The sequence below is a fragment of the Chinchilla lanigera genome, unplaced genomic scaffold (assembly GCF_000276665.1).
Source record: "Chinchilla lanigera isolate Chin_1 unplaced genomic scaffold, ChiLan1.0 scaffold00053, whole genome shotgun sequence".
Classification (NCBI taxonomy): Eukaryota; Metazoa; Chordata; class Mammalia; order Rodentia; family Chinchillidae; genus Chinchilla; species Chinchilla lanigera.
The window spans coordinates 15,898,469-15,913,116 of NW_004955454.1; the positions used below are offsets into that span (position 1 = coordinate 15,898,469).

At 42.8% G+C, this 14,648-nt stretch overlaps 1 protein-coding gene across 2 annotated transcripts in view; it reads right to left on the reverse strand.

Moving 5' to 3' along the window:
• Positions 1-1,351: 1,351 nt before the first annotated feature.
• The window catches only part of Impad1 (inositol monophosphatase domain containing 1), a gene marked incomplete at its 5' end in the record, with an annotated part of 18,403 nt that continues 5,106 nt past the window's right edge, over positions 1,352-14,648 (reverse strand). For both annotated transcript variants that reach the window (XM_013520211.1, XM_013520210.1), the window contains 2 exon segments: positions 1,352-7,235; positions 8,559-8,720. In XM_013520211.1, the coding sequence (XP_013375665.1) occupies positions 6,964-7,235; positions 8,559-8,720 (434 nt within the window).

Consider the following 14,648-nt stretch of genomic DNA (forward strand, 5'->3'; position numbering starts at 1 on the left):
CAAATGTAAAAAAAAACGGTTCTCAAAATCAGTAAGCAGGTAGCTTGCCAGCGACAGAATGAGCAGCCTTGCCACTCCTAAGCTTGTTTCGACCTCGGGGAGAACGAAACCACAAACTCAAAATCCTCAGCCTGGACAATGTCCGCGCATCATCCACAGGCCTCACCCCAGAAGCTTTGGACACCCTCATCGCTACCTGACTGGTTTGGACGTGGTTTGTCCCTCAAGGGCTCACGTGCCGGACGCTCGGTCTCCAGTGTGGAGGCGTGAGATGGTGCAGCCTACTCACCTGGGTTTTGGCCGTGTTCCCCGAAAGCCTCACGTACTCAAACGCGACTGAAAGGTAGCTGAATCATGGGGGTGCAACAGCTGAACAGCTTAGGAGACCAGGGCCTGGTGAGAAGTCACTGGGGAAACTGGAAGATATCAACACCCCCCACCCACTACCACCACCCTGCTCCGTTCTCCTGACAGGCCCGACGTGAGCAGCTTTTCCTTTCCAGGTCTTTCTGCCAATGGGGCCAGCGGACTGAAAACAGGAACCGAAGTAAAGCTCTCATCCTTTACGTTTTGTGTCAGGTATCCTCAGCCCCAAGAAAGTAACTAAGACACTGGAGAAGCATCACCAGACGCCCTGCCTTCAGAAGAGAAGAGTTTTGCAGCAAGCCTGAACCAGCTGTGGAGAACGTGTCATTCAGAAAGCTGGAGGCTGACCCTAAGCGACTTTCTAGCCTCCTGCCTCTGGCCTCCTCCCACCATACCATGAACCACACCTTCACCAGAGCCCAGCGGAAACAATGCCTGCCCCGGAACCTCTGGAGCTGGAGCTAAACACAAAAAGCTAAAAACGAATACATGTTCCTACACTGTCTTTTGTACTTCTTTCTACCCTCATTTTTTGTTTGTTTGTTTTTTTTTCTGGTACCAGGAATCGAACTCTTGACCTTGCGCTTGCCAGGCAGGCGCTGTGCTGCTGAGCTAAATCCCCGGCCCCTCTACCCTCACTTTAAAAAGTGAAAGTAGTCAACAGTTTGGCTGTTACATTCATCCTCAAACAGGTGACTTCTGTGTATGAGGACACCGAATCTCACTTCAGGAGTTCAAAAGCAGATGCTCTTATCTTCAGAGAGACAAAAGGTAGAACGGAGAATACCAAGGGCTGGTGGGAGCAAGGGAGAATGGGGAGTCAGTCTTCAATGGGTGTAGTTTCCGCGTTCTGGAAGTGGACAGTGATTGGGACTGCACAACACTGTTAAAGTATTTACTGCCAATGAATTGTACACTTCAAAATGCTTAGAATGGTTAACTTCTGTTTTATCACAACAGAAAAAAACAAGCAGATGCAGCACACTTTTTCAGACATAAGCAATTTATTTAGAGAATTCAAATTTCATTTGGCAAAGTATATCCAGGGGCAGTTCGGAGTAATTATGTCCTTAGAAGCAATCACACGTTCTAGTTTATTGGTTATAGCATAGCATCTGAAGGAAAAGCAAAACTTTTTAAAAATACTTGTGTGAGGAGGGTGATAATCATAAACGTTTGCAAAAGAAACAAACAACCAGCTAATAACAAATGAAGTATGAAACACGGCAACACTAAGTAGCAACCTTTAGGTCGATTTAGTTCTACACTAAGCACCTACTTTGTGCAAGACACTGGGCCAGGTGCTGGGGTTGACGTGAAAGCATAAAAATCACCTAGGTGCAGCCTCACTACGTAAGTTTACAGTCTAGCAACAACACATATAAAAGTGGCGCTGTTAGGTGAGATACAAAAGAAAAATAAAGGCGGGCAAGCCATGGAGGGGAACAGCTTATTTCCAGGAAAGGGTGGAGTCAGACCTCACGAAATTGCACGGGCGGATTAAGCAGGTCACAGCACAGGAAGTGCTGGCAAAGCACCTCCACGAAGACACAGCATAGCTCCTCGGGGGTTTTAAAAAGTGTGAAAGGGGACGGAGTGCTCACAGGTACGGTTTTTAAAATTTCTCATTATTGTTGGTCCAATTTAAGACATGGATTAACAGGAAGTGAGGATGACAAAACACAAAGCTGGAAGAGACAGACAGAAAACACACCATTTCAGCACAAATCCAACCCGTGGATGCACATGTGCTAGAGCTGTTCAAGTTAACACTGCCGAAGAGCAGCACAAGCCCTGGCAATGTCACGGTTCACCATGGAGAATATGGATTCCTCTGAGAGACTGAAGAAGTATCAGCTACCGCTAGGAGGGGATATGTAAAAATTAAAAGTCCATAAATGTTTCCTCCTTAACACTACACCGCTGCTCAAGAAGACGGGATGAGCTCATTGGAAGATACATGACATCCTTTTGTGAGTAAACTGACTTCACAATAACTTAGTGTGCTTCCTTTCCTATTTAAGAAAATACAGAAAGAAAATACTCATTCCTGAACAAAAAGTGTGTGTATTACACCTCAAAAAGAAACGTGATGGAACATACTATCAAATATCAGTTTATGCTCCTATAGTTTACACAAATTACATTACTATGTAATAACACTTTAGGGAACTCTCACAAACACAGTCTGTAACAGTATCTTTTAATATTATTCATCATCCTTCTTAACGTTTGGCTTGTATTATCTCAAAGGAAAACAACTAAATCACATTTTCCACAAAATTAATTCACCAATAATCAACTTAAAATTTTTTTTTAAAAACGAGCTCTACGAATGGTAAATTGGAATGTATATACCAGCCAGGCTCTGATGAAATGAAATGAACAAGTTACATCACCGGCATCTCATACAGCCACACATCCTTCCACGTACAGAATGTGACTCTTCCCCTCAGTGACAGCTGGTGGAATTATCATCTCTCCTCTCCAGAAACTGCTACATCATGTAACACACTGTGTTAACATTAATAAACAGCTGACATGCTATCTGAATAAAGAACTATTTTTTTTAATCAAAATGACTCTAGGGGATGAGAACAGATATATCAGCACACTGAAATATTTATTTAAAAATAAAATTCATAAAAATGTTATCCTGGTCTTATATTAATTTAAATTAAAACTCAAAAGATGAAGTATCATTTCAGACCTATATACATCAAGATGCCAGTTCTTATAAAAATGTATTTTAGCTTTAAATGTTAGATTATGCAAAAATAATTTCATATCAACTTTAAATTTAATGAAGTTTCTTCAACTTTAATATTAAAAACCCAGAACTTAAATTTTAATGGCCAAAGTTCCTAGTTTCCCCCTCTATTAAAAAAAGCTTTTGTTTTCCCGTAGTAACATGCAATGCCCTATTTTTAAGGCACAGCTTTTTTTTTAGGATAAAAATGGAGCCACTGATTAGGTTTATTTTACGCAATAGTTATAAGACCAAGTTCTTGTAGGCATTTAATTAAACACAACTTAGATCCCGCCAAGATCTAAAATTAAAGTCACCGTTTCTATCTAGAAGCAACCATCACACAGCCTCCCCAGTGAGCTGCAGCTAACACCCCGCAACAGCTCTGCGGGAGCCCACCAGGCCGTCTCCGCGGGGCCGGGGCCAGCAACGCGGTGCTCCGGGAGCAGGCTGAGCGCTTCTCTGCGGTGCCACCGTCTTCTCCACTTACACTCGGGTCCTGGGAGGCAACTGTCACCTCTCACGGCACAAGCAAGATCCAAGCTTGAATTTAGCACCTGCGCGGCGGGCAGAGCGGCTGCCCCTCGGGCGGGACCGATGCTTGCTCCGCACCCTCCCTCGGCGCCTCCCGACTCCCTCAGTGGCCCTTCCGACCCTCTTCTCGGCCGCGGTCCCGCACCATCTCCTCGGACACTACGTGCAAAACACACTCAAAGGGAGCACCCACCAGACCGTGGGCACAACTGCTGCTCAGAAAACATAAACCAAAATGCTCTTGTTACTTCATGATACCTCACGAAAAAGCCATCTGCGTATTACTGGCTGAAAATCAAGCAGCACTACAGGGGTGGCGGTGGCGGCAGGGCCGGACACACTTCGAAGACAAGTATTCCCATCTCGCTCGCCCTTGTAAACTCAGCTGACCTGGGGGATCCAGGGAGGAAAACCAGCAGGACAGGCTCCTCTGTCCAACTCCTTCCGATTCTCTATGCTCCATTCTTGGCAGGCGGGCAGGAAGAAGTTCTCTGTGTAAAGATTTTAGTATTGGATTCGACGTGACAACTTAGGAGTCTGTGGCTTTAAAGGTGATTTTCCTTTACTTTCTACAGTCTTTGAAAAGCGGTGGTTAATTCAGCTTCCATCACGACTGACCTTGCTCACTAGGAACTGGCCACAGCCTCAGCTCTACCAAAGATTCCAACAGCCACTCTTGAGAGAAAACAATTACATCCAAGAATTTAGGGGTGAACAGCAGGGGGGGGGGTAAACTGGCTACAAAGCAGCCCAACAGGCAAGAGACAGGAGCAAGGCAGGGAAGAGGAGGAGGAACAGAGCACGGCTGATGGAGGCTGAGGTTATCGCTGTCACCGATTCCACTACAATGTGTAAAAATTCAGTTTTAAGTGAAAAATACCCTCTAAGGCAGGCCAGGAATTTGGGGAGGTGGGAATCACTAAAAGCAAACTGTGCATGTTCTTCTACGTTTTAATAACAACTGTGGAATTCTAGGAGATAGCGCATGCCCTGCTTATGAAGGTGTTTCACTGATGTTCTGGCACCATAATGTCTCATATAAATAAATATAAATACTGTTCCTTATAATGTATAATGGCTCTTAGAAATAAAATTTTAAAAATGAACTTTTTATAAAATTACTTACAAATAATTAGTAACTACACTATAACCCCAAATTATAAAAATAATGTACTTAACTCTCAGCCAGTATCTTGATTTTTGCATAAAACACACATCCTTCACACCCTCAGTTATGAAAAACTAATGACGCTGCCTCCTCAGAGGTCACAGCTGATCTGAGATAAAAAGCATACTTTCTTAACAGTGAAATTAAAGCAATCATGTTGCCATTAGCAAGCACTGTTTCCATTAAATCATAAAATTTCCTCATAGTATTTTTAAACTCTAATAAATTCCACCTCTTGTCAGTCCCATTTCCCTTTGTCAATTAAAACAAATGCTTACACTATAGGACCCTGGTAACAGTGTATGCCTGTCTTCTTTCCTGAGAAAAAGGATTTTGAAGTGGAACGATGAGGTCTCTGATACTCGTTTCACAATTCCCCAGTCCTCTTTTAAATGTCAAGGGTTCCAAGTATGAGAACTTTAAACAAACTTCCACCGAACAAAAGCCTGCCTAACGTGGATGTGTGAGTAGGTGCTGGAAACCGGGACGTCCGGGCGCGCTAGACTCAGTTCGCAAATGAGGAGCTCAAGGGTCCTTAGAGACTGTACCATGCAAACTTGAAGTATGCATTTCTACCAGGCTAGACTGTACATTCTTTGCTCAATTTTACCTCAAAGATAGAAAATAAATACTTTAGGGCTAAAAATTTTTTAGAAGGATAAAAAAAGAGAAAGAAACCGTAAGAAAGTCCTCTATTTATCAGTGTTAGAGAATACCAAGGCATTAAAGCCACATGAAATAAGAGTACTGTTCATTACACGGTTTCCGGACATCACACTGAGAGAGACCACAGGTGCCGATGAAAGCCCATGAAAAGGGCTGCAGTGATGGCAACGCAATGACTACATCACAACTTTTTTCCAACCATTCTCTGCTAATTTACAGAGACAAATTTCATCAAGAAGTAACTCTGAGACTGTGGATACAGTTCAGTGGTAGAGCACTTGCCTAACACTGATTCCTTGGGTTCTATCCCCAGCACCACAAAAAAAAAAGAGAGAGAGAGAAAGAAGTGTTAATTTTTATTATTATAACCTGATGGGAAACTACAGACTATTTCTAGCACTACTTTGAGTTTGTTTAGGTTAGGTATAATTATTAATAGTAAAAGCAACTACGGCAAAAGCAATCATACTCATTCTTGATATTAAGAGAATCTTTATACACAAACCTGGCAAATCTTTTAAAACTGAGTAAAACAAAGTTCCTGAAAATAATAAAAACTAATTCAAACCATGTTATGTCAAGTAATTTTCAATTATAATCGAGTCCCCTCTAGTCTTGCAGTGCCTTATAGCACATTACATCCCTAATGAGAAAATGTACCACAACTGGTAAGTGTTAACCCAGAAACCTAAAACCAGACCTCAGGAGTTAGGGATTAAATGCTGGTCAGGAGGGAAAGGATGGAACCATGCATCTTCCACAAGTAAAATGAAAATCAACAGCAACGTGGCAGAATGTAAAACGTATGAGTACACACACTTTTTTATAAAAACAAAACACAACGCACATAGGGAAAATTACACAGACAATGAAAACTACCATTTGTTTGTATTTTCTATTAGCTGGTGAACCTGTTATTAAAATCTGAAAAAAAAATCAATTTAAACTTTTTCTAGTTCAATCCACAGAAATATTCAGTAATGTGAGTACAGCATCTGCTGCGTATTAATGAATGTGTGGCTTCTTGTGCTTTCTATCTGAGTTAGGAGTGGAAGTCCCCAATTACTTTATTTTCGATGAGATATAACTGTAAAATTAAACCTCTACACAAAACCAATCCTTCTTTCAACTCAGTTCTATATGAAAATATTAACAAATAGTGTGTGAAAATGGATTCATGTGTGAAAATGGTGACTCATATAACAATGTAGACTCAGCTATAGATTTTAATTCACAAATATATATATGCGGCTCGTGTATGACAACTGTACGAAAATAGTCTCAAAAATAAAGACAATACTTGAGACATGAAGCAACTCATTTTCCCTGATCTTGCATCCTATTAGAGGGAAAATGAAGTCTCCGATGCTTCATAAATACTTTAAAACGTCTGAGACGGCCCTGACCATGCAGTCTCCAGCAATCCTCTGAAGCTGCCAGCATCTCAGGTCTGGAAGCTGCACCCTGTCATCCGTTATGCTTACTTAGGTCCTGTCTTTTCTAGATCTGGGAGTTTTCTGACCAGAGCCTGGTGATTCATTCTGATACTAGCAAGGAGTCCACCTTCAATGCCGTCTGATCCGGTGTAAGTGATTTCTTCACCACTCAGGGTGGTCATATGTCCCCCAAGGGCTTTTAAGATGGCATTTCCAGCACATATATCCCACTTTTTAATGTATGTCACATGGATATATATATCAGCTTTTTCTTGGCTCTTATCAAGGACATCTAAGAGTGCTAAAACTTTATAACCTGAAAGATAAACACAGAATGTAGATTACTGCTCACAGCATTTTACGAAAGCAGAGTAAACGTTTTATTAAACACATGGTTGAAAAGACTCGGAGACGGTGTTCAGCTCACTGTGCTGCCTCTGCAAAGCGCACGGGAAGTCTAAGACTGTTTCCAAATATTTTCACACGGAACAATGCAAACATTAAACTCAACGGGGCAAAAACATGTATCATCAGACGTGTAATTGTTAAATCCCTCACTGTGGTTGTTTTTATGGAGTGATATGTCAATCAGCATGTGCCGTTTGCTAAGGAAGGCACACTGTGCTGAAGCTAAACACCTTCCTGTTTCACTTAAACACTGGGGAAGACCTGATTTAAAGAACAAAAACTAATGCTACCGCCTTAAATTTGAATAAAAAGTAAATAAAAGAGATGCAGACTAGACGTAGAATCTAGTTTAACTCATCTCTACTGGGCATATTGGACATTATCTTTCCTAACCAACCTAAAAAACCCTATAAGTAAATATTAAGGAAGGTAAATACAAAGGATTAGCAAATTAAATTATAAGCTTAAAAAAGTAAGCAAGCATCACTTCCTCCTCTACTTCTGTGTTGGAAAGATATTCCAACACGAAGGTTTTCTAACCACAATTTGCTACTTACCTAAATTAAAACTTCTGACACGTTAAACAGAACTCATAACCGGAATCATCAAATGGCCCCTCAAGCCAAATACAGATCATGGTCTGTTTTTGTATTGTCTCAAAATAAGAAGTTTTTAAAAAATCAAAAAGCAGTATGCAACAAAGACTGTGTGTGGCTCCCAAGGGCTGAAATATTTACTATCTGGCCTTTTTCAGAAAAAGTGGGCTACCCTTTGCTCTACAAGAGGTGGTAAAATGCTAAGCTGGGTGGAAACATAGCTTTGTTGTCGACCCCACATGTACCAGGTAATAGCTAGGATGACTCCTGGATTCCTTCTGCCGTATGAGACATCTTACACGCTTTATTTTTCATCCTGTCCCTCATAAACTAAGGGACAATTATTTTGAAGTCAGCACATATAAAAAGCAACCACTGATGGTACGTGACTGATGGGAAGGGCGCTTTTCAGTATTTAGAAAGGGAAGTCACTGCTGTGAGACTGTTTCCTTCTGGCACAGCCCATGCCGCGGAAATCCCACCCTGGCGATTACCAAGTAGGAGACCGAATCTGGTTTGAAAACACACTGTTCTTTCTCACTTCTTTGCCAGGCACGGGACAGACGTATCCGTCTCCTGACACAGGCTGCCCATGTGGAAACACGCGCTGGAATCGAAAGAGAGGGGAAACGTACCAGCGCCACCAGCCGAGATGATCGTCGTCTGGTTTCCGAAGGTCTGCAGAGCAACCTGCTTGACCATCCCTGTATGGGAGCGAGACACAATGATCCTCGGGGTCTTCTCGTTATAGGAAGAGCGGGGCTTCACATTCGAACCACCATCTACCATGGCCCAAGCTGAAAAGCAAACGTACATTAATAGTACCAGAGCTTTAAAGAAAAACGTCACACTCTTCAGAGCTCACAGCACCAAGCGACCGAAGGAAACGTACTCTACAGATTATCTGTACTCTTCCCCAAAGGACAATGCTTTATTTTTTTCTTCCGACCAACATAACGTTTTTTAAACAGTAAAATAGACAATACTTTAAGACCAAGCTGAAGAAAGGCCACGTAACTCTGCAGTTAGAGAGAAGCTACAAAGCATCTGGCCTAAGAACTCCCACGCCGCAGAGTTCTCCCAGGGTCCCGGCTGAGCCTCTGCTGAGACTGCGCTGCAGCCTGACCTCTCCGCATCGACGCTTCCTTCTCTCCCTGGACAAATCTGACCCAGCGCTCTCCGGTAAACATCTAGCATGCTAATCCCTCAAAGTCTGACTCCTGGGGAACCCAATCTGTGAGAGAATCTTAACATTCGCGGGTAACTCAAACTTTGAAGTTGATTTTTCTCCCCTATCTTCTCCACCTCTGATATACTCATGGTTTCATTTATTTGCATACTGGCTCAACTTCCTAACTTTATAAACAAAATGAAAAGGTAAATGAGTTAGCATTCCATTCTGTTTTATCAGGAGTACAAAAAGAAAAAGACTCAGATCTCAAAATGAACAGAATTTTAAAGGGGCAAAGACAACCCCAGGGACGGTGTGAGATGTTATTCTCAGTTTGCAAGTTTTCTTCACTGCCTATCAAACTGCTCAAAATAACAAACTCACTCAATGATACCAATTAGATTACTGATCTGTCACTTACTATGGCATAAATATAGTCACCTATATTTATGTGCAGGGCTAACAATGAAATCTTAACTGTTTCATAAAACGTCCCTGAAGTAAGAAAGGACCAAAATCCCTATACTAACAGGCATTCTGAGTACCTGGAAATCTGCCTATAAGGTCAATTCTAAAACATAACAGTTGTATTATTAGATTTTAAATATAAAGTTCTTTTGTATTTACTCCAAGCAAAAAATAAGTCCCTTACAAAGGCATGAAAATCAGTACAGTATCGCCCTGCTCACCAACAACAGTGAACACATACAGCTACACCCCCAGTCCAACAACTTCTACAAAGCAAAAGGGGCACAGAGAATAGTGTCCTACCGAAGCCCACGTCCGCCTGGGACTTTCAGAACGGGACTTTATTTGGAAGCGGAGTCTCCGCAGATGTAACCAGTGAGATCATCCAGGATTCGAGTGGGCCTTACACCTAATGACTGAAGCTCTAATACGAAGAGAGGAGACAGCAGGAGACCACCGTGTAAAGACAGAGGCAGAGACGGGAGCCCGGCAGGGACCGCATCACGAACCAAGAAATGCAAACAACTTCTGCAGCCAACACAAGGCGGAAGAAAGGAAGGACTGCTGCCCCTCCTGCAGAGAGCGTCGTCCTGTTCACTTCTTGTTACCACACTTCTGACCTCTTGAACTCCAACAGGGTGAAGTTCCTGCTACTTTAAGCCATCTAGCTGTGGTAACTTATTACGACAGTACTAAGACACTAATACAGGACAGACCAAAGTGTTCATAACTAGTCAAGTAGTCTTCCAAGTACCAAAGCTGTAGAAAAAGTTTAACATGTTCTCAAGTAATATTAAACCCATGAGCTACAAGCAATCTATTAGAGGACAGGTTTCACCCAATCAAGGATGACTGGGAAACCTTTGGCAAAAGCACTGCTGGCTAACACTGAATAAATATAAAAACATATCTGAAAGGATACCAAAGATGGAAATAAAATGGGAAAATAAAGATGTTAAATGTTATCACACAGCTGATTGCTGAGAGTCAAAGGACAACATATCAGTCTGATGAGCTGAATAGTAGAGTTTAAAATTGAAAAAAATGAATGACTAACATGGGATGGTTGTCAAGTGCGAAGCTGAAATAAGCTATATTGTTTTTAGCAGAGAACTAGCCGAAATGTCTAAAGAAAAGGACTACATAATACTATATACAGAAAAAAAGGTAATAGGTAAAAGATAATTAGTAAAAGTGAGCAGGAAAAAAAAGAACACATTTAAAAGTATTAACTGCAGTTTCTGAACCATGCTGAACATATAAGTTCACGAGATGTAATTTTTTTTTTAAAAAGAGCCTGTTCCTTCCCACCCACTGAAATTTCTTTTCATAGTTGGAGGTAGTTTGCATTAATTGCTTATTCTGAAAATTGATACATTAAGGAAAAAATTATTTAATTTATCCTGCATTTCTAAAAGAAAATACATGTCATGCAAGTCCAGCTGATGGAGAAAGTTCAACATGTTTAGAAAATACAAGAGATTTGGAAAATCTCCTTTTGTAATATCCTTCATAGATGTTAAAATTATTTTGAAGGGTTTAACAGAAAACAGAGTTCAACTGATGTCAAAATATGTCCCTGGGTGACCAGCTGATAGCCAGAAAATAAAAATAATTTTATAACTCAGAGTTCTAGTGACGATCACTTTAACCATCTGAGCATCACTAATAGTGAGAAGGAGACACGGTCAAATGATACGAGTTAAAAGCCACTCTTATAAAACAAGATAAATCCCAAAGAGAGGATGCTCCACAGAAGAAACGAGCTGCTCTCAGGTCAGTGTCGCAGGGGTAAAGAAGAGCTGAAGTTGTTCCAGCTTAAGGAAATTAAACACAGCAACTTAAATAAACAAGGAAAAAGGTACCACTGACCAGACCTCGGTGTGCGGTCATCAGCCACTGGTAATCCACTTGAGGAGTAACTGGGGAAACCTGACTATCTGATATCAATTAGGGAATCGCTGCTGATTTTAGTATTTAACAGCACTGCTCTTCTGCGGAAAAATGCCCTTACAGATGCCTTGTGAAGAACACAGGGTTAAAATGTTACGACCCTTAACATCTTCCTTAATGTAATCAGGTAAAACAAAAAATCCAGCAATGTATTAACTGTTCAATCTACATGCCATACTCATATAATTTTGTTTAAAATTATTCATAATGCAAGTAAAAAAATGATGATAGAAAAAGCCAAAATTTCTCCAAAAAAATGTCAAAAATAGTTTTACCTTTTAGTGAACTTACAATGCTGCATCTCTAGAGGTCAGTATTGCGCAAGTGAATAAAACCAGTGTATCTGAAGCGGTATCAGAGTAATTTTGAATAAGAATTACAATTCAGAATTGTAACTCCACACAGGCCTATGGATTATGTGTGACAGTTACATGGACACATACAAAGAGCACAGCAGGTGCTTCAATACAATGACTGAGGAGGAGGCGGCGGTGCTGACAGGACAGCGGATAGAGACTGCTTAAGTGACAGTGGTACCTTGGGGCGGGAACTTCACTGATTGGACAATCCTAGCCACAGCCAGAATATGGAAAGAATTAGGTTCGCGAACCGCAGTATCACTGCCTTGGTAAGACGTGCTAAGAAGGGCGGGTGGGAAATAACAACGGGTTGATACCTTCCGATACAGAAACCCCACTGACTTCTTTTTTAACAGCTACAAACCCCTACTGAAGGAATACATTTAGGGATGGCTTATGTTAAAGAACAGCAAACTCAAGGAATTCATTATAAAGTCTCGTAGGAATTCTGACAGGCTGTTCTCCCATTTCTGCTGTAATGGGAACAACACGATCAGTTCCATTTCTAGTTAAATACAGCGGAATTCTGGTGAACACACAATACTTGGTAACTGGTACTCTGCCAACATCCACACACACTCTGGGTCTGAAAATAACCCCCGAGAAGGCAGGCGCAGGCAAACAAACCCTCCAAGCGGAAAGAAAGGTCAGCCACACTCCGGACATTCTGACTCTTCCGTGCTGCTAACGGGCAGGTACTTCTGTGCTCCAAGGCGCTGGGCAGGCCGTGAACCGCACCACACACGGCTGACGCTTCACGGCTCACTCTCTGGCTGCGTCTAGACGCCCCTCAAAGTCTCACGTGTCACAAGTGGCGCCTCCGCAGGTGGCCGATCGGGGGTGTGTGACCTCAGACTAAGGCGTGACTCTGGGACTAAGGGTGTCCTGCAATGTATTAGTCCACTAACTGGTTTATACACTTCTGGGTGTGGACGACACCACTAAAGGCATGTAGCCAGGACGGGTACAAGGGAAAGGAGGCTGGCTGCTGCTGCCTCCTGCTTCGCTGCTTCCTGCCTGTCCTGCCACGGACTACTTCTCTTCGCAACCGACAGACTGAAAGCTCTAGACTGTAAAACAGGATAAACCTTTCCTCCCGTAACTTGTGGCTGTCTGGTGTTTTGTCTCAGCGAGGAGAAAAGTAACTAAGACGCTAATTTAAAAGGACACTTTGCAAACAAACTGTTACGCATTTAGCTTCTTTAAGGTGGCCAAGCCTATGGGGGAGGGGATGCACTTTACTGAAGTGTAAGTGATTTGCAGTGTATTATCCCTGCTCTTCCCCCTAAAAGCAGAGAAGTGGAAACCCAGGCCCACAGGATGTGCATCTGTTTGCCTCTCTAGTACCAACTGCCCCTCATTCCCCTTAGTGAAATTCCATTCTTCCTTTCCTTTCTCTTTTGGTACTGGGAATCGAACTCAGGACCTTGTGCTTGCCCGGCAGGTGCTTGTTTGAAGAGCTATATCCCCGCACCCCCCAATCTTTCTTGAGTAGCAAGCTCTGTTTACAGCTAAAGGTGCTATGTGACCCTCAGCAGTGTTCATTAAATGTAGCGGTTCAATGAATCAGGCTTAGGGTTTCAAGTTATTTTTTCTCGATATGAAAAATTCTGAGGTCGACGCTCTGTGCTTCGTTCTTCCCTTTCATCCTGCCCACAAAGTACTTCATGGCAAGGAGGAGGACTCACCTTTACGAGGTGCACAAAGCTCCCTTCTCCTGGGAAAGGGGAGCGGAGTCACCCCGAGGTCACTAAAGCACTTTCTGCCATCCGACTGGGGGAGAAGAGAGGCCCCGAGCTCGCTGAGGCGCTGTGCTCAGACTTACTCTCCGTGCCGCTAAATGCAACCGACACACACAGGCAAGGCGGGGCAGGGTCGGAGGCCAGATTTCGAAGGGTGAAGCTCTGAATATAGCCCTTACACGCCGGCTGCTTGAATACAGTCAGTGTAACTCTTACTTTATGACCCTTCAGAGTTATCTTAAGAATACAAGAATGAACAGCAATTACTTTAGAAACGGAAAACAGTAAGTAATGGGAAGGTGCTGGTAAGACGCCATCAGCCCTTACAGGAGCGATACGGTTTCCATGACAGCAGACGCTAAGCCCGCTTCCCATCCAGAGCGCAAGGTAATACCAAAGGCTTTCCATGCCGTGCACTTCTCAGAGGGTTCAAATGAAACAGTACCGCGTATGACGTTATTGTATGTATCGCGAACTGTTAAATGGTATACCAACGCTCAGAACCGTGGCATTACCGTGATACAAGTGCTGTGATACACTAATTTAGAGACAATTCCTGGCACTCAATCTACCACTAAACTAGCTGGATGACCTGGAGGATCGCACTGAGTTTCTGGCTCTCACCTTCTCGTCCTTAAGTGTGAGTACTCATTTAGGTAATGACACCCTTCTCTTCTGTACTACACTAAGTGCAGAGTACTGAGAAGCTGGATTCCAGCGTCCGCTTCCCCGACTCTTCTTGAGCGAGAGAATCCTTGGAAGACTGTGTGATGAGCACTGAAAAGAAACACCACGCTTCACAGCCTTCCTTGTGACTGAGCTGTAGCCACATTCTGATCAGTGAGACCCAGCAGCAGGACTGCCATGGGCAAAGTGATGCACGTAACACACAGGTCAAACCCTTACGGGGAAGGACCTCTGTTTTCAGTCTTCACTGGCGGCACAGGGAAAAGTGAGCTAGGCTTCGTCACGCCCAGAAGGGCGGTGAGCGTTAGGGGAGCACAGCGGTAGGGACAGGCCTGCACGGCCGGG